Genomic DNA, 20546 nt, shown 5'->3' on the forward strand with positions numbered 1-20546 from the left:
ACCTGGCTATAATGGGATGTGGGATGTAACGCTTATGCGCTTCCCTGCACATGATAGTGGACCCCATACACAGTTTTTGCCCCTCAGCATGGCTCAGTGATATCATTGGAGCCTTGTCTATACAACATTGTCAATTTCATTGAAAAAATCAAAAATGAAAAAATCAATAAATTTGCTGCCATTAAAAAACATTTAAGAAATTGGTCCAAGAGTTTTAGCTCCAGATGATCAAAACATGGATCATGAAAGTTGATAACTCATCAAATGTCATATCAAGAAAATATTCAAACATGATGTAGCTTACATTTGCAGAAGCAAACCATTCTCAAGCTTGCTCTCACATATATTCAACTTTTGTGGCAATAACCAGGAGGTAGTCTTTTCTTTGAAGGTATTTGAATATGCAGGTGTGTTTCTACATCAAAATGACCAATTTTAGTTTCTCTACGTGTTAGAACAATGAAGACACAGAAACCTTTGGTTACTCCCTTGTGACAGCAATTTGTGAATTATTAACTCCTGTCTTCTTATACATTGCAAAAATGATAAACCAAATACATGACAAAAGTGAACCTTTGAACAAATGGCACTAGTTTCGTTTGAGATGTGGTTGCCCTCCACATGTTCCATATAACCCTTTGCCTGCCAGGGACTTTGGACAGTGTGTGTAACACTATGGGGTTTACTGTGACAATCGGCGCCCAACATACACCAAGGGTTAATATGAGCCAATTGAAATCGGGGTCAATTTGCTTACAGCTGCCGACTTGTCTCTTGTTAGACAGCTGGAGGGTTCGTGAGGCGGGGCAAGACACGTCACCGCTTCTTGCCCTTCTTGCGCTTGGCGTCGGCTCGCTTCTGGGCGCGCACATCCTTCTTCATCCTGGGGTCGACGACCTTGAATGGACCCTTCACCCCCTTTGGCCGGCGAACCCGCTTGCTGGCCGTGTGCTTCTTGGACACCACGTAGGACACATCCTTCTTCTTGTTGCCCAGCTTGAATTTCTTGTACAAACTGAAAGACAAATGGAAATGGTAGATGACACATTAAACACCAAAAAAAGAGTAAATAAATATTTCTGCATACATAAGAAAAACAAACAAAAAATATTCTTTGATTTCATCAACTATGTCACGCACTTCCACATCTTTAAGTTTGAGGGTTGTAAGTGAAGAGAATGCTTTGCCAAACGAATACCACAAACTCCTCTCTAGTGGACATGGAAAATATTCACAGGAGTTGAACAGCTGTCAAAGTAAGTGGGTAATCCTTCAATGATTCCCCTACAAAAAAAATACAAACAAACAAACAAACAAAAAACACACACTAATAAATACAAACTATATGATAACGCTATCCTAAGTCTCATCCAGTCTGGCAATAGTAACATTAACACACAGGAAGTTTGCCGGTAGTCATGGTACATATCTTTTAAACTTCTTCAGACTGGATATTGTATGCTTGAAAGTCATTTGTGAATGACCCCAAATCATAATTCTCAAACTGAAATCAGTATTGGCTAGGCAGTAATTCTGTGAAATTAAATATCAGAGCTTCAACACTAATTTGATCAAGGTTTGGATGAGATTCTGCTGATCGCTCACTGCTTTTCATGGAGAACATTATTCACTTTCAGGTACTCGCTGAAATGGGATGTTCATTATGGAAAGATTTTGAGATTTGTATGAGCAAATTCATCTTTACAGGATTTGCTTGTATCATGGACAAAACTCAAGAGGCTTGCGTATCACCCATTCGGGGATCAAGCGAGGGCTCACCTCTTGATCTGGTGCATCTTTTCTCCCTCTGAGGTGTCGGCCATGTCGCTGATCGCCTGTGCCTTCTTCCTCAGCTTTTCAACGCGGGCCACCTGCCGCTTCTTCTTCCTCGCCTTGGCCTCGGCGATTTTCTTGATGGGCCTGGCGTTGATCTCTCGCAGGCGAGCACGGTACTCCGACACCAGCTCCTGAATTATGTGAAAAGATGAATCGAACAAACTTACAAAATTCATTTGCAAATAGTACCGGACTTGCAAAATTCGAGAAAATAAAGAACCTTGCAAAATATTTGATGTATACGGCAAGGCTCGACACTAACTTTTTTGTTTGGTGGCCCGATGGGGCCACCAAAATCCTAAATTTCAAATTTTTGGTGGCCCGAGAGAAAAATTTGGTGTCCCGAATAAAAAAACCGATACAAAACATTAAAAGTCCTTTTTTTTTTTTTAAATGAGTCAAATATTTAAGTTTTATGATAGTAAGAATTAGAAGTTGGACATATCTACTCATGAATAAACTTCAACAAACGTGCAACACTCACTCTCAGGCACTCATTCAGTCCTTTTCATCCATTCTTAAAACAAATTTAACTGCTAATTTCCGGTGCAAAAAGTTACGAATTTATTGACATACTTTTCAAAAAATTTTGGTGGCCCGAGGCGGGCCACCAAATTTACCCTTTTTTGAAATTTGGTGGCCCGACTTTCATTTTTGGTGGCCCTGGGCCACCGGGCCACCGGGCCACCGTTAGTGTCGAGCCCTGTATACGGTATATTTTGTGAAATTATCTCATCCAAAAATTGCCCCCTGCTGTACAAATGATATAAATTGTCTTCAAGGTGAAAAATTACTATGTTTGCTCTTTGAAAAAGGATAACACCTACTTCTTATTCCATTCCTGGAACTCTTAATCACAAATTTCACCACTCATAAATATATCTTACAAGTACTACTGTAAAAGGAGCATCTGCGGCATGAAACTTTTGTGTTTTGGAGCTGATGGCCGTTTTTGTGGCGTGAAACTTTAAATTCAATGCATTGTGAAGAAAGAAAACCTGATGGCTCCTTGTGAAATTTGTCATGGTTTCATGCACGAGAAACTTTCTGGTTTTACAGTACAGTTCGACCTCAATTACCCGGCCTCCTTTTATCCGGAAATCTCTATTATCTGAACATGTTCACATCCTTTTTTTTTTCATCCAAAAATTGAGAAAAAACAGTAACTTTAATATCTTTTCATGGATCTATTTCACTAATTTCATAAGATGTGCATGATAGGTTTCTCAATATCTAATGAGGTAAAACATGTATGATTTTCACATAATGATATACTTTATTTTTGTGAAGAAGGGACTACAATTTTGCGCAGGCTAGCATAGATTACACCACCGTTGCAGGGTACGCTACCTGCCAAGCTGCCAGTGCACTGGGACGGCAGCTTGGATGGCAGCTATATACATTAACATTGTGTCTCCCAAATCCGGCCAATTCGCTTATCCGGATGAGCGCCGGTCCTGACATCGCTAGATAATCGAGGTCGAACTGTAATTCCCAAAATATATGATGTATGCAGTAAATTTCACAAACGTTATTAGCTGCTTCCAGAGTCCTTTCATACAATTGTGATGAAAAAGAGATGCTTTTTGATCTGTTCCCCTGACATTAGCATGGACTGCTTGGATTCTTTTGACAAGAAGAGGATGATACTGGGACCATAATTCTGGTGCGTTATTTTACCTTGCTGACCGGCATCTTCCTCCTACAGTGCTTACTCTCATCCTGCCGCAGCCAGTCTGGGATGCGGTCTTGGTCCCCGTAGGAATATCTAGAGAAATGTGGTGGTGAAAGAAACTAATTTAGAACACGGAATAACTGGATGAAGTCCAACTTTGGCCTTTTGATGGTCCCTTGGTCAGAGGTTTTCATGGTTTTAAAATATTAACCTTTTTTTTTAATGCTTCAAGTGCTGATAGGCACAGAACACTCCATTATGTACATACTGTTCAAAGTCCCTGGCATAGAAAAAAAAAAAAATTAAACCCATTCCTCATGAGAGTTTGATACGTTTTAGTAGGCAATGGGTTAGGGCAATTGAAGGCATATAACTACCCCTGACTCTGCAGTCAGAATTAGGAGTGACTTTTGCCACATCAGGGTTGTTTTTTATTTATTTATTTTCTGACAGCTGGAAATATTTGTATAAGCTGTGCTATCAAAAATTGTACCAGGGGGGTCTGGTTTCAGTGGTTCATTCCTGAAACCCTTGTACATGGCATTTACAACCGGAAATCAAGAAACAAATTGTACAGAAAAAAAACACACAGTATGTCAAAAAGAAAATCTAATTTGGTAATTGTTGAGTATGTTATATGACCATGATTATGACCATTATCACCACTGTTACCATCATCACCACCATCATCATCATCATCCTCATTATCCTCACCATCACCCTCATTAATATCATCACCATCAACATCACTGTCATTCCAATCAACACAATCCCCTTCATCAATGTCCTCCTCCTCCTCCTCGTCATCATCATCATCTTCAATATCATCACCATCATCATCATCATCATCATCATCATCATCATCACCATCATCACCACAAGCAGCAGCATCATAACCATCAATACAGAGAGTTTCAGAATCTCTCCTCTTACCTGTTGTATGCATGTTCGATGATCTCCCTGGTCGCCTTCTTTGAGGTCGCCATCAGAGTTCCGAGGGCCAGTCCCTCCGGGTCCAACTTGGGTAGCTTGACTGTTCAAAACAGACATGCACAGTCAGTCAATAGTACCAGGAATTTAATAGACACACAACAATGCACCTCAGAATCTTTGTAAAGGGATATAAATGTGGGTTGTAACCTCAGTATATCCCACTATGATGACATATGTACTCAATGCACATAAGGCATTAAAGATTTATTGTAACAGATGATATGCAATATTTGTTTAATTATCACACTGAGCATGCGATAAACTGAAATATATGTCATCAGATACAGCACAACATTCATCATCACTTCATAATGCAATATGGGGATTATTTTCTTTTTTACTAAGGGTATATGCAGCACACAAAGTTACATCATCATCCCATTTACCTTGCTTCTTATTCTGGACGTCATCATCACCACCATCCGCTCCTCTTTTGCCCTTCTTGTTCTTCCGGCCAGGAGCCGAGTCTCCACGTTCCTCGGCAGCCTCATCTCCGAGATCGCCCCTCATCATGACCTCGTCGTCGTAGTCGCTGTCGGAACTATCGCTGTCGTACGACCCTGCTCCTGCTCGTGAACCGCCAACCGTTCCATTCTTATTTCTCTGTCCACTTTGGCTTTTTGTTTTGCCTTTAGTCCTCACGTCCTCATCCTCATCGCTGTCATCCGACATGCTATCTTCCTCCTCCTCTCCCTCGGAATCAATGCTTGTTATCGTGGCGTTGAATTTCACACTCTTGCCGCTCTTCCCTTTCTTGCCATTTGCATCCTCTTCCATCTCTTTAGCTTTCTTCTGTCTCTCTGAAAAGAAAAAGACACAAGAAAATATTTACTTATTTATCTATTCATCTATGTATGTATGTATGTATGTATGTATGTATGTATGTATGTATGTACGTACATTGTATGTATCTCTATCTATTCATCTATTCATCTATTCATCTATTCACAATCATCTATCTATCTACATTGTATCTATCTATCTATCTATCTATCTATCTGTCTATCTATCTATCAATCTATGTCTATTCATCTATTCATCTATCTATCTATTCATAATCATCGTCTTTAACAGCCTGGTAGTCCCATTCAGAGCCACAAAGGCTCATTTTACAAGAGAGCCCTGCATCAAACATATACAATGTAATAAAGTGCGTACAATCAGAAACTCATAAAGCAACTCTATGAAACACATAATGTGTTTCTTTTGTTTTATGGATGCAAAGCAAGAGAATGAACTGACATAAGCAAATGACGTAAACTGGTTTGCAAAAGTTGGCAGATTGTACACCAAATTACCACCACTACAGAAGGAGTTAAGAGCACATAGCTATTTGGAAAAGGGGAAAAAGAAAAAAACTCAATGTAATAAAAGCAGAGGACTTACTACCTTATCACAATACTTATACACAATAATTATCACAAATTCACTGATGCTACAGGATTAGCGAACATAAAAACAGAACCCAGAAATATCAAAAAAGCAAACAATAAGCAAAAAAATGTTTGCACTCTTACTTTTGTGCAAGATTCATGTCTCAAACAAGGAAAAGTAGAAATTACGCGGTGCGTAACATATGTCCCCGCCGGAAGTAGCATTTTGTAACAAAATGTGCAATATAGGTAAAAAATCAAGGTCAAAGGTCAAAGAAGTCAAAGGTCAAAATTCTGTGTAGAAGTTTTGAAGCCCTCACCTAGTGCCATCACATAAAGCAAATGGAATCGAAATTGGGTTAGAAATGGCGAAGGAGTAGCATTTTGTAGCCAATGTACAATATAGGTCAAAAATCAAGGTCAAAGGTCAAAGAAGACAAAGGTCAAAATTCTGTGTAGAAGTTTTGAAGCCCTCACCTAGTGCTATCACATAAAGCAAACGGAATCGAAATCGGGTTAGAAATGGCGAAGGAGTAACATTCTGTAGCAAAATGCACAATATAGGTCAGAAATCAAGGTCAAAGGTCAAAGAAGTCAAAGGTCAAAATTCTGTGTAGAAGTTTTGAAGCCCTCAACTAGTGCCATCATATAAAGCAAACGGAATCGAAATCGGGTTAAAAATGGCGAAGGAGTAGCATTTCGTAGCAAAATGTACAATATAGGTCAAAAATCAAGGTCAAAGGTCAAAGAAGTCAAAGGTCAAAATTCTGTGTAGAAGTTTTGAAGCCCTCAACTAGTGCCATCACATAAAGCAAACGGAATCGAAATCGGGTTAGAAATGGCGAAGGAGTAGCATTTTGTAGCAAAATGTACAATATAGGTCAAAAAATCAAGGTCAAAGGTCAAAGAAGTCAAAGGTCAAAATTCTGTGTAGAAGTTTTGAAGCCCTCACCTAGTGCCATCACATAAAGCAAACGGAATCGAAATCGGGTTAGAAATGGCGAAGGAGTAGCATTTTGTAGCAAAATGTACAATACAGGTCAAAAATCAAGGTCAAAGGTCAAAGAAGTCAAAGGTCAAAATTCTGTGTAGAAGTTTTGAAGCCCTCAACTAGTGCCATCACATAAAGCAAACGGAATCGAAATCGGGTTAGAAATGGCGAAGGAGTAGCATTTTGTAGCAAAATGTACAATATAGGTCAAAGGTCAAGGTCAAAGGTCACGACTGAAATTCTGTGTAGAAGTTTCAAAGCTCCCATGTAGTGCTATCATATAAAGCAAACAGAATCAAAATTGGCTTATAAATGACAGAGAAGTAGCAAATTGAAGATTTTGATCACACACGGACGCACACACGGACACACGGACGGACGGACGGACGGACGGACGGACGGACACACGGACGGACGGACGGACACACGGACACACACACGTACGGAGCCCGTTTCATAGTCCCCTGCTCGAACTCGTTCGGCGGGGACAAAAATCAACATAACTTTTCACACTGTGAAAATTTGAAGAAAAATTTTCTTTCCAATTGGTTAATTCTGCTCTACAATTTTTATAAGAATGCCTGGACAAGGTAAAGAAAAAAAAATACAGTTTAGGAAACCTATCTCTTCTATCATTTTTTAATTACACCCAGCATGGTAACATGTCCTATCTTCAGCTTAAATACTGCACCACTCCCATTGACTTACTACAAGCAGACAAAGAAGAGACCTACCAAGCACCACTCCGCCTTGCTGCTCGTAACTCCTGGTCGCCTGGGAGATCTCGATGTCCTCGTCGTCTTCCTCCTCGAGGTCGGCGAAGACTCCCTTCCGGAACCAGAGCTTGGCCCGCCTCCGGGCGCCCTCTTCTGGGTCTTCCTTCTCCAGGTCGACCACGAGGGGGTTGGAGGTCGTCTCATCATCTGACGCCTCCTCGTCGGATTCACTGCGAAACAAGCAAGGGGGACATTGGCACAGTCGGACGTTGGACAATTTGTTTGGATGTCACACACACATTTTTATGCAATAGGATCACAGACATATTAAAGGGACTGTGTAGTTTTGGTTGAGACCTAACTTCAGGTTTCTAACATTTTCTGTTGAGATAATGAGAAACCTCTCCTGAAATGTGAAAGAGCATGTAATTCCAAGAGGCATTCATTTAAAAATTTGATGAAAATTGGTTTTGAAATGACCGAGATATCCAAAACAGAGCAATCCTAATAAAAGGTGGGACCCACCTTTTATTACAATTGCTTTGTTTTACTTTGTTGTCGGATGTCTAAGCCATTCCAGAATTGATTTTCATCATATTAACTTTGAATTCCTCTTAGAATGGAATGCTCTGCACTATTTCATAAGTGGTTTTTTTGCATCTCGCAAAAGCTAATTTAAGTCCAATCCTCATCTCCACTAATACTATACTATTCCTCCCTTCAATAGCTCTTCAGCATTCATTTCTACTTCAATCATCTTGACACTGCAATTACTCTTCGAAGACACATTACACCTAAGGAAACCTCAGTGGGAAGCACAACATGACAATCCCAATGAAATACTGTAAAATGAGGAATGTTCGCGTGCATTTTGATTTTGCGAATTTCACGAGAGCCATAATTTGCGAAATTAAAATGCACGAGAAAGTTCTTGGCTACACTATACACATTGAATGTTAGAGGCAACTCGCGAAAATTTCATGCCGCAAAAATAGGCCGTCAGCTCCAATTTGCGAAAATTTCATGCCACGAAAATATCATGTTTTACAGTAGTCTGCTATAGTTAACTCCACAATGCTAAGAAAATATTCATCATTATTCAACACCTAAAGAGATTATAGCTTTTTGATTGGTTGACTACTTATCACGTGACATGCAGTTGAAAGTACCAAATGCATGCTACTGTAAAAGTGGATATTTTCGCGCAACTAATTTTTCGCGCTTGGCCGGGTCAGAAGAGTTTCGCGTGTTTTTAATTCCGCGGAATCAAGACACCAAGTACAGGAACATATGGCAAGCAAAAATATTCACATGCTTTTATTCTGCGCTAGTTTCTGGTTGCGCAAAATGCGTGAAAATTTCAACACCGCGAAAATTTTCACTTTTACAGTATATCATTAAGTGTGCATTTTTTAATTTAAGTCTCGTAGTGAAAGATGTTTTTTTTTAATCTCTTAGTGACAGAGGAGACACTCTAGAATGTCTCATCTTTGCCCTGTGCGAAGGCCTGGGATATTGCACAGTCACTATTCACTATTTGTATACTATTAGTAATTTGAGTCCAACTTACAATTCTACATCACTGTCGGTGTCATAGCGATCGTTGGCTTTCTCAATCTCTGCCCTGAGTGCGCTGGCTTCATCTTCCTCCAACTCGCTGTCGATATAGCTGTCGTCATCGTCGTCGTCATCCTCCTCTTCCTCATCATCGTCGAGATCCTTGGGCATCTTGACAGGCTTCAGCGAAGGCAGCTGTTTCTTCTGCCTCTCCCTGGGTTGCTCTCCGTCGTCGTCCACGATGCTGCCGTCGCCGGTGTCGACCTTCTCAAGTTGCTGAAGGGAGATAGCAACGATGGCACATAAACATTGGATGCTATACAGGGGCAGGGTGAAAAATCGGTCACCCAAGACCATTCTATAAGTGTGCTATGACTACAGACAAAGCTACAGGTCATAGCATGCAAATGAGAAATACACTGTACCATACTTGTGACAATTATTATAATTCATACCAAAATAATGCAAATAGTCAATATTTGTTGCACATACAACATTAAATAGGAGAAATATCTTTCAAACAAAAATAATTAATTTCCGAAGGAATTGATATCATCAAGAACAAACTTACAATGTAACACTGACAGAAATGCACAGCTAATCTACTTTGCAATCTACATACACGCTGTGTTCTGTCGTAACTGTACAAACGTGCAACAATGAATGTAGACATCACCCTACTGACCTCTTGAGGAGGTGAATGTCTCTTGTTCTTAGTCACATGATCTCAACCAACCAATAGGACGCTGGCATTGCCACTAAAGATGAAGTAATGATGCATACTGAACATACTGAAGATTCTATTCAAACTTTAGGCATTTCAAGCACATATTGTGCGATGGTCACCCCTTTGCAGCATTAACCTAAAGTTTATCTTTTGTCTAAGGTTAAATGCGGGCAAGAATTAGAGGAAAAATTTATGCACAGAGAGAAAGATATTACAAATATTATGACTGTCTGAAAGACATGGAATAAAAAAATACAGTGGCTTAGCAAGAACATTGATCTAGCTGCTTCATAGCATGTCTGTGGCACTGGCCTGGTACTGCTTGTTTGTTGATTCTAATGCAAAACATCAATAACAAAACTCATTTTGACTTAAAACAGCATAATAGGACTATAATGCCTGAAAAAGTTCAAATGTTATATCTTTACATCATGCATATCTGTATTATTATCATTTTTTTTCCAATAAAAATTTAAATTCTAACACCTTGAATACAACACAAATGGATGGTTTTGGTACATGTAATGCCAAAATGCCATGTCACATAATCAAGAATCAATTTTGAAGTTCTGACAGGCCACCACATTTCCTATTGCTGGCATTTTCACATCACAAGTGTCCACCATCTACTGTAAGAGCTCACCTTCTTATTCTTGATGTTGACCAATCCAAAGAGAGATTCCCCCTGGGTGGCATCTCCCATGGTGCTTTGCAGCTCCTTAGTCTTGTGCAGCCGCTCCCTTAACTTCTTTCGCCTCTTGAGGGTGTCCTTCTTTTTCCTGTTATAATTTTGTTCATGAACAACATTATGCTGGTAAAGTCGCGGTTTGTTAATTTGTTTGTTTGTTTTTGTTTTTTTAAATAATGATCAAGTCCAATTCCAACACTGTACTTAGTGAAGATAGCACTAAAACCTATAAAAAGAGGGACTGATTATGATGCCTTTCCTGGGGACCAATTCTTCATTCTCATTCGAAATCAACTTTTACCAAGCTTTGCTCAGTCAGTTTTTCCTCTCATGGGAGAATGGTTATGGAGCCCTGTTCAACGGGACCAAGATTGCCTGCTCTAACATCATACTCAATATGTTTAAAGGTGCATAGTCCCGGTAGTGTAGAGGGCGCTGTTGATGATACTGCCGATCAACGTTAGCATTGATACGAAGATTACCGAAGTTGCGCTGTCATCAAGAGTAAAGTGCGTAGGTGTTGCTGAGTAACGTTGCCTTCGTTGTCTTCTCTGCGCATCGCGCAGTCTTTAGTAATGCCAGGGTGCGTGCATACGTGCTTGTTATTATGACATCACAAAAGGAGTTTGCTAGAGCTGTCATCCCCCTCAGCCGAATCATGAGCCGAACTGTGATCGGACCACTGACTACAGTGAATCGGACTTCTTCGGACTCGAAGAAGTGGGCCACAGCGTAAGCGCTGAAGAGGAGTCGATAGCGTAGGTCTCTATAGGAAACTTGCGCCGTGCGCCCGCGTACGCATTTGACTAAAACACCGGGAAAATGCACCTTTAACAAGACTTTACTCGCATTTTACATGTGAATATATGGCCAGTATACAGTTGTATATAACATGATTATGCTTTAAACATAATCAACTCAACAAGATCAATTCAGGCATGGGAGCGACAAGCAAATTCATGTTACTAGTGATAAAACCAACATGAAATCAATGTGTCAAATAGCTCTTAAAATGATGATGTCTGGAGTCACATGTAGTGTGCCATCCCTGTGCACAGCATAACAGCAATTAACTATGGCTGCCATGGTAAAACATTCACTCATAAGAATGCATCAAATGAACATCTAGTGTTTACCTTCTCTCTGCCAGTCTTTCTCCTTCCTTCAGATCGGCGAGTTGCTTAGCAACCTCATCATCCTCATCCTCGTCTGAATCCTTGTCTTTACCATCCTCTGTTTTGGCTTTCCTAAAAACAGGGAAAAAATTATGACCAGCAATCAACAACAGCACAAAAAATGCCTTTTGGAAAGAAGTGACTACTATAAATACACCTTTGTGCTACCCCTTTGTAATGCGTAATACATCACACTCACAAGATTCTCTAAACATGGTGAAAAATTAATTTCCACATAGTCCTCCAAGGCAACGTGAGAGCTCATTTGTTCTATAACTATGTTGTATGCATGACGTACGTGTGAACTGGCACGTTTTGTTTTTCCTTTTGTTTTCTTACTCATGCCACTCTATGCGTATCCAAGTTTTCATATCGTTGGTGGGGTGACAAAACCTCGTTTCTCAAAAATGTCAAATGTTCAGGAGAGCTAAAAAACATGGCTGCCATAACATGTAAGTCAATGGAAATATCCAACTTTTATTTATCATTTGTAACCTTATTTTTGTAGATGGGCATATAAGGATTGGGAATTACATAGTAATGGTTTCTAGCTTCAATATAATGAAGAAAACTCATTTACACCAAATATTGAGATACGAGGTTTTGTCACCCCACCAACGATATACTAGTATGTCATGTTTACGTTTCGTTTGTACACGTAAGATTTTTGTGCATGTGACAGTGCTGTGTTCTCCTGTAGGAATTTTTTGGCCCCATCTTTTTATATCCCAAGATGAAAGATATTACAGTGGGGGCCTCTCTCCTGAAAAACTAGCTCTTTAAGATTGACCTTTGACCTTTCAATAATTGTCTCTAAATGATTTGTTCATGTTCATGACATTGTTAGCTCACTTCCATGGGGTATTGTTGCTTCCTTACTATTTTCTTTGGTTTCACCAACTTTCATACCCCAAATCCTTTCATATTTCATGATTTGAAATATGAACACATTGCTGAAATTTTAATCAAACTGTTTTCATCATGACATTATTCCCTTGATGTGCAGTCAATTTTGGATAAATATTCAGACACAGAAATGCATTACTGGGACTAAGGGTGAGTCTTTCTTACTCTGCCTGTTTGGCTGCCTCCTCTGCCTCGCTCCGCTCCTTGTTGATCTTTTTGTGCCAGTTGAGGAGGTCCCTGACCTCCCGACGACCCAGGACCTTGATGTCACGGCAACAGAGCTTGATCTCGTTGGACGTCAGTGGGTTGGACTCGATGCTGGGGTCGTCAAAGACCAGCTAGATTGGGAGCAAACATAGCAAAGGGCGAGATGGATTGTGATGTACTGTTGGTTCATGATGCAAACATTAGATACAGGCTTGCAGAGTACTCATGATATTCCTGTATATGCCTTATATTTAGCAAGCCTATTTTTTGGGCGAATCGCGACTTCCTGATGATTTCTTGAGTGGTTAAATTTGCGATTGTGGAGTGCAGTACTGAATGGCAAAAAGTATGAGTGCAAATCACATTTATGTAAGGTTGAAAGTCAATATTTTCATGTGTCTTTAAATTCGTAAATGGCACCCTCGTGAAATTTTCGGGGTATACGGCATCCTAGCTATCATGCCCTATCTGTATCATTACCATCACCCAGCACTAGTGCTATTTCTAACCCAACTTCTTCAATTATTACCGACTGCTACAAATACTGCTGTTGCTGCAACATTTCTGCACAAGCAGCATTGTGCTATCACAATTTAACTTTGCTGTGGAACAAAAAATTGCCCCTGTATTTGTGGTTAAACAAAATTCATCATACAAGGCGGTGCAAAACTATGCCAGCATCATGCACTATGCAGCAGCTTGAGATAAAAAGAAAATAGTAAGATATCAAAAAGTAAGGACCTCCCGCATCACTTCTCTCTAAAAATCCAGATGAGAAACTACTTTCTCTTTCTACTTGACCTTAGACATAGACAATTTTATTCAAAAATAAGAGAGTTGAAAGCTGCATGATGGAAAACACTGGCCCAACAAAAAACATAACTGTCCATCTTGTTCCCATGACAACCTGGTCCCTGGCCACACCCACCTCACTGCACTCATTGAGGACCTCCAGGGGATCTTCACTGCTCATGTACTCCGTGACAGGCACTGGGTGGTAGAGGGTGATGTCTCCGTCCTTGTAACCCTCCGCCTTGGCTTTCTTGACCTTGGCCGGGTCTCGCAGTATCGTCGCCTTCTGCTTCGTGTCCTCTCCGACGTCCTTGAAGATGTACTTTGGGTCAAAGAACTTGGAGTCTGAAAGGGACAGAGTGTAGGACCTAATGAGAGTCTGCCATGTACTTAAGATGCATGGAACATATGTCACATCATCACGACAGATAATCATATTCACTAGAAGTGAAATAAACATGTTTTACAACCATCTCTAATTCTTGAGACATGAAGTTCATTGTAATGATATCTAGCTACGTTGCATGAGTCTACTTTTCTAAACATCAACACATATCAACCCAAGCAAACAAACATACATACATGTAAGCAAAAACATTAACATACATACAAACATGCATACTTTAATAAAAAGATACATACATATCTATACATACATACATGCAAACATACATACAAAAATACATACATACATACATACATACATACAAATATAAATGCTAAAAGTAACATACAAATACACAACTGCAGGCATACATATGTGTACACACAAACCCAAGTAAACAAACATATACCAGCACATACATGTAAAGGCCATGTCACACCTTTCTGGGCAAGCCTTGCATGAGATTTGTGAAGAACAATTTTTACTACCCGGAGGTCCCCGCATATGACCCGCACATGACAGTACCTAGCACGTATCTCATCCGTAGTCGCCCAGAGGTGCGCAAGCAAATCTTTTTACCCGCAACCATGATTAGGCCCTGTCACACCTTTCTGGGCAAGCTACTCCGGCTTGTTGCTTGTAGGGATTTTCCAGCATACCAGACAATTTATGAGGGCGGACAAGGATTTGGACGAGTCAGTGCATGTGTCTTACTTGCTGGACACATTCTACTTAAATTCTACTTGCGGGTATACTGTGTGACCTGTGTACCAGTCGTGTGGGGGCTGACAACTCAGTGAAGGAATTCCTCTGAAGGAATGGCAGAAGTCCCACAGAATGTCATTATCTTGGCTGCATATGGGGACTGTGAAGTACCTGCATGGGAGCTGCCTGTGAGGTGCTGCCGCTAAGGGCCTCCTACTGGCGTTCTGTGTGGACCTCTCCGGGCATAAACGCGACTCACCCTGAAAAAGTTTTGGTCATGCTCAAATCTTGGCTGTGGTTAAATTGGACTTGCGTGCGCACCTGCGGGCAACTACAGGTGAGATACACGCTAGGTACTGTTAGGTGCGGACCAACTGTGGAGAGCACTGGGTAGCAAATTTGTTTCCCCGCAAGTCAAGCCACAAAACTTCCCCAGATACGGTATGACAAGGCCTTGAGCATGCTCAAAACTCATTCTGAGTGAGTCGTGTGGGTTCGCTCGCAGAGGTACACGCAGAACACCAGTAGGAGACCAGTAGACCAGTAGGAGTAGGCAGCACCTCTCAGGCAACTCCAACGCAGGTACTTCTCAGTACCCATAAGTCGCTTGTAACAGAAAACGGATTGGTTTCAAAGCTCTCACGCAGGTCACACAGAATGTACGCAACTAGAGGGTAAGTAGAACGCGTCTTGTAGGTAAGAAACAAGTGCGAAACTCGCAAACATTCTTGTCCGCGGACAATTCTCCTGCATCAAGTGTGTGCTGGAAAATCCCTCCTCGCAACAAGCCCGCATAGCTCGCCCGGAAAGGTGTGACACGGCCTTTAGAAAAGCATAACGCATGCATGCATACTTCAATAAGAAGGTACATACGTATACATACATACATATATTCTTACATACAGATATACCAATGCAGGCATACATAAACGCACACACACACACACACACACACACACACACACACACAAACACACACACACACACACACACACACACACACACACACACATGTAATGTATGCACACATCATGCCATCCCTCCCTCACCCACCTATCTTGTCCGGGGCGATGTAACTCTGACAAACGACGAAGATCTCGGCCGACTCGTTCCTGGAGGCCTGAGGCTTGGTGACGTGGACCTTGCGGAACATCTGGTGAAACACCCAGAGGAGGGGTTGGTAGTCCCTTGAGCGGAAAACCTTGGTGACGAACCAGCCCCCCTTGTTCAGGAACTCACAGGACAGCTTCAGGGCGTGTAGTGTGAGCTGGGCTGTACCATAATTGATGGGTGAAATTCTCGTATGTAAACAGCATTACACAACATTTTGAAGATGATGACTATGGTGATGATGATGATGATGATGATGATGATGATGATGATGATGATGATTTATGATGATGATGATGGTGGTGGTGATTAATAATGGTAAAGATAATGGTGATGATAGTGTTGAAGACTTAATATTTCAAATACTATACGACTACAAGAATATGAATATTAACAATTACACTGATAACATTTATAATTTTGACTTACTACACATGGCATAGACATAGCACTGCTGAAAATGAAAATCAATGGTGAAAATGACAATACTGATGAAAAATAGTAAAATGATGATAAAGATGATGGTATTAAAGACAATTATTTCTTGAACATTCTTTACAGAATATTCATGAATCATTACTCCAACTGCAATAAATGACAGATCTAGGCAAATATCAATAAGGACATGAAGAACTGTAAAAATGGCAAGAATGCCTCTTTATCATTAATTCAAGAAAAATGTGTGACAAGCAATATAAATGCAATTATTGGGCCGGATGCATAAACGCTAGCAATTGCTTGTGCTAGCCTTTAACTCGAATCCGTATGCATAAAAACAAGCAATTGCTTGTGAGCAGAAGCTTTTGCCAACAAGCACAAGCAATTGCTTGCTGCCCGCAAGCAATTGCTTAGAGACCAAGCATTTGCTTAAAAACATATGCATAAAACATACCTTTTGCTAGTTCTTGCTAGCAATTGCTCACAATTTTCAAAGCTCTGTAAAATGAGCTTGAGCTTTTGCTTTAATCTGGGACGTTCCCTTTTAAGTATCATTTTCATATTCATGGAAGAAAGACCACACTTGTGAAGGAGTGGAATAAATCTACAACAAATTATTCATAAGCAGAGTAAGAAATTTTTCATTTCAACAACGGGAATGTCCAGTGGTTAGCACGCAAAATGTGATGAAAAACAGGTAGGATGTCTGACTTTGGTGGAGAGCAAGATGCCTCTCCACGTGCGATCTGGCAGATGCGGGCTACTGTAAGCAGTGATGGGAATCAGCTAGTAATATGTGTGTGTGCATCTGTGTGTGCATTTACGAGTGTCATTTCATAGCTCTTCTGCTATGTCAGGAAATGTTTCTGCACACACATGCACTTTCAAATACATGCTGCCACACTCGCCTTTGTTCTTGAGTTCGCACAGGCGTGACGTCCCTTTTGTTGAAAACGCAAGCAATTGCTTGTGCGGGACAAGCAAAATGTATAAGCACTAGCAAAAGGTTATGCATATATGAGCTTGTGCTTTTGCTTGAAGCAATTGCTTACAAGCAATTGCTTGTTTTATGCATTTGGCCCATTGTCTGTTTCATATTGACATATATGTCCAAGACAGAATATAATTTCCAATATACTTATGTCTAAATGTCTAAATATACTTATGTCTTATGTCTAAATGTATAACACAACTCGTAAAAAAGTGGACTGGGCAACAAAGGAAGATGAGAAATAAATTAGAAAAGTGAAGCGCATCGACACTTTCCAACTTTCTGATGGCAAACCTACCCTGAGAGAAAGCGTCCAGTACCCAGTTAGCACCAACGTTTGGAGCTCCGTCATGGAGGATGCAGTCAGCTTTCCATGTCTTCAACTCCTTGCGCAATTGCTGATAAAAATGGACAAGAAATGCTTGTAAACTGCCTTCCTTTTTTTGAGTTCTACGATTCTTAATTTCCATTCTCAAAATCTTGGTACACTTTGGGAAGAGCAGACATATTTCATGAGAACATAATATGACAAAATAATGTTCAGACGGATTAATTATGCTGTAACTCTGATCCTACCAATGTGATGAAAAGTGTTCACCATTTCTGCACTTCACAGTACTCCTTGCAATTATTTGTCTCACCCAACACGCGAATAAATCTTCCAGAGCAAGCTGCTAATAAGGGGATCATTCCATCACAAATCAAGCATCAAGTACAGTTGTAACATCCCAGCATGCACCGAGACAGCCTGAGAGATACTCACCATTCTACACTTGGTGGTGGTGATGTCGGCGGTGAAGGTGACGACATTGGGGATGGGTTTGATGGGGAACAGATCCACACCAATTATCATGCTGGAAACGGGCATGTTTCTTGATGCTACTTGGAGCCTGGGGGGAGAAAGGAAGACAACCATTCCACTATCACATACCCCCAGTTTGTTTAATCAGTGTTGCAAAACACATACACATACACAATATCGATATGTATACACACACAAACACAGAAATATACAGGATTTAAATTGGGTCTGAAATGGCTGAGATATTTAACAAATTAAAACCAAGTGGTCCCAATGAAAGGTAATGGAAGGTGAGACCCACCTTTTGTTTAATAGGACAGGTCTCTTTGTTTCTGGATATCTCAGCCATTTCAAAACCAATTTTCATCAAAAAGACTTTGAATTCCTCTCAGAATTAAGTGGTATCTTATCTTGCAAAAAAAGTTAAAATCTCTGGTAAATCACCCTGTTTAACCAAACTATACCATTCTTTTAAAGGCAGTGTTGAGTGGTGATTGGAACATAAGAGATCTCTCTGCAAATTCTTGGAATGAGCATGAATGCTACAGGGTGAGAGTTCAAAGGTCATACCATCCTCCTGGTGCAGCACAAAGGTCAATCAGAACTCTGGACTGCTGCAAAAAGGGGTACTTTCTGTTCAGCTGGATCAGCTTGAAGGCAGAGCGGGACCTGTAACCTGTAACATGAAAAGTAGTGATGGCATGATGAATCAGGCGAGATTGTAACCCCCGAGGTGCTCCATTCTGGAGCGGATCGAGTGAGAATAGCATGCTATTTTGGCACAATCAGAAAAAACAACACAAACATTAATTCAGGTACCTCTAAAAGTGCCCTATTTCACCAACAATAGACTGGCACTCACAACATGCATGCATCTAATTTATATCTGACATTAAACTTGCACAAATCCAATCTGTTCCAATTTGGAAAAACGTTTATCTTCATTCATCTTCTTTCCGTGGTTCACAATAGATCATCCTGGGGTTATGTCTTTGATGCCGCGATACAGCCTTTACAGGTGATGAATGACTAGCGGGCGCATGAGAATAGGCTCCTTAATCACTTAGTTTATGCAATCAAATGTAGAGTCTAACGTTTAGAGATTTCATGGTGGTTTGTAACACTCAACAGGAGTCGCACTTAACTTTTTTTTAAACTAGCCAGGCGGACTACTTAGAATCAATTTTGACACTGAGGCAATATTTTGGCTAGCCAGACGGACTAGTAACTTCAGAATTTTTCGATTTTTAGCTAGTCCGACGTGATTTTGGGTGGCCAATGGCCAGCGGACCATCGCCAATTTCGAACCCTGCTCAAGACTTGACCGAATCAAGAAAAATCAATTTGGACAGCAAATAACTACTGGAGGAACCAAATTTTACACGTTGTGAGCTATGTAATAATATCAACAATTGACCTACACTCAAATAAAAAATAATTCGTTTCATTCAATTTCATGTCAAAATGTCACTGCATACGAGAAACTGAAAATGCTTTCATCCACATAGTACATCCCAAATGCCAAACATTCAGAATTTGGGCAACTGCCTGGTTGCAGTGTAAATTCAAATTTACTGAGATTTAATTTTGTAATCAACAAACTGCCTGGACTTGGGAAAAGTCAGTGGTATTAAACAGTACATTCACAATATCATTATCAATCACAAAACTGACTGAATTTGGACATTAGTAAATTAATGTTTTTACTTGTGTTGACTACTGACTGGTGCAGCTAGTAGTACTCTAGTAGTCTAGTACCGGTAGCCTTGTTACAATGTAGCACACAGCTAGACACAGTAAAAAGCAACATTTTTAAAAACTGTTTAATAAAGTTTACAAAGTAATCATAGGTTCTATTGTAGTTAACATGTATTAACTTGAGTCTATAGAAACTGTAGTTGTATGGTGTAACTTTTCTCGCTCGTCACACAATCAATTTAAGTGGCAATTGTCTTGATGTAACGTTAAAAATAAATTTGACAGAGACAAGACGAAAGATCCACAAACCTGTCTCTTTGGCAAGATGGTAATATCTGTCCCTCCTCTGCTTTCCAATCTTCGCTTTTCTACCCATTTTGAAGATGAAAACAAGGGTCCCCACAGCATGAGTTGGTGGCTAGCTAATAAAATAGGCTGATGGCTGGTTAGTTTTGAGTTCCACGTCTTGTCGCCTAGCCTCTACCGTGTGGCCGTCTGCAGCCGCTTGTCCTACAGCTGGAGCATCTGCGGCTTGCTCGGGAAAGTCTCGGCTGCTGTGCTGTGATGAAAGTTCCGTTGAACGAGCTAGTACAGCGGGCATGCACAGTTTACATGTATTTCTCGAGCTCGCATGAACGCACGTGGTGAGAACGAACGCAGTCACTGTACGTGCACCATGAGGTCTCATAGCGCAAAATTATATTCCTCTCTGTAGTCAGAGAAGGGTGAGTACAGAATTTGGCGCTATGTACTCTTCACTCTAATACATGTATCGTATGAG

General features: G+C 40.5%; 1 protein-coding gene across 1 annotated transcript; it reads right to left on the bottom strand.

Moving 5' to 3' along the window:
- Positions 1-746: 746 nt before the first annotated feature.
- On the bottom strand, positions 747-20243 carry LOC139735527 (pre-rRNA 2'-O-ribose RNA methyltransferase FTSJ3-like). Its single transcript, XM_071646286.1, has 16 exons — positions 20075-20243; positions 18638-18743; positions 18029-18155; positions 17564-17663; positions 15780-15998; positions 13773-13981; positions 12803-12975; positions 11693-11803; positions 10512-10647; positions 9155-9417; positions 7603-7814; positions 4891-5304; positions 4445-4544; positions 3517-3604; positions 1780-1967; positions 747-1015 (listed from the first exon to the last, which is right to left on the bottom strand). Exons 1-16 carry the CDS (start codon positions 20139-20141, stop codon positions 817-819), a joined length of 2712 nt encoding a protein of 903 aa, XP_071502387.1. The 5' UTR covers positions 20142-20243; the 3' UTR covers positions 747-816.
- Between the last annotated feature and the right edge of the window lie 303 nt (positions 20244-20546).

The sequence above is a fragment of the Diadema antillarum genome, unplaced genomic scaffold, assembly GCF_040938485.1.
Source record: "Diadema antillarum isolate AM-2024a unplaced genomic scaffold, OU_Dant_1.0 seq00000583_RagTag, whole genome shotgun sequence".
Taxonomy (NCBI): domain Eukaryota; kingdom Metazoa; phylum Echinodermata; class Echinoidea; order Diadematoida; family Diadematidae; genus Diadema; species Diadema antillarum.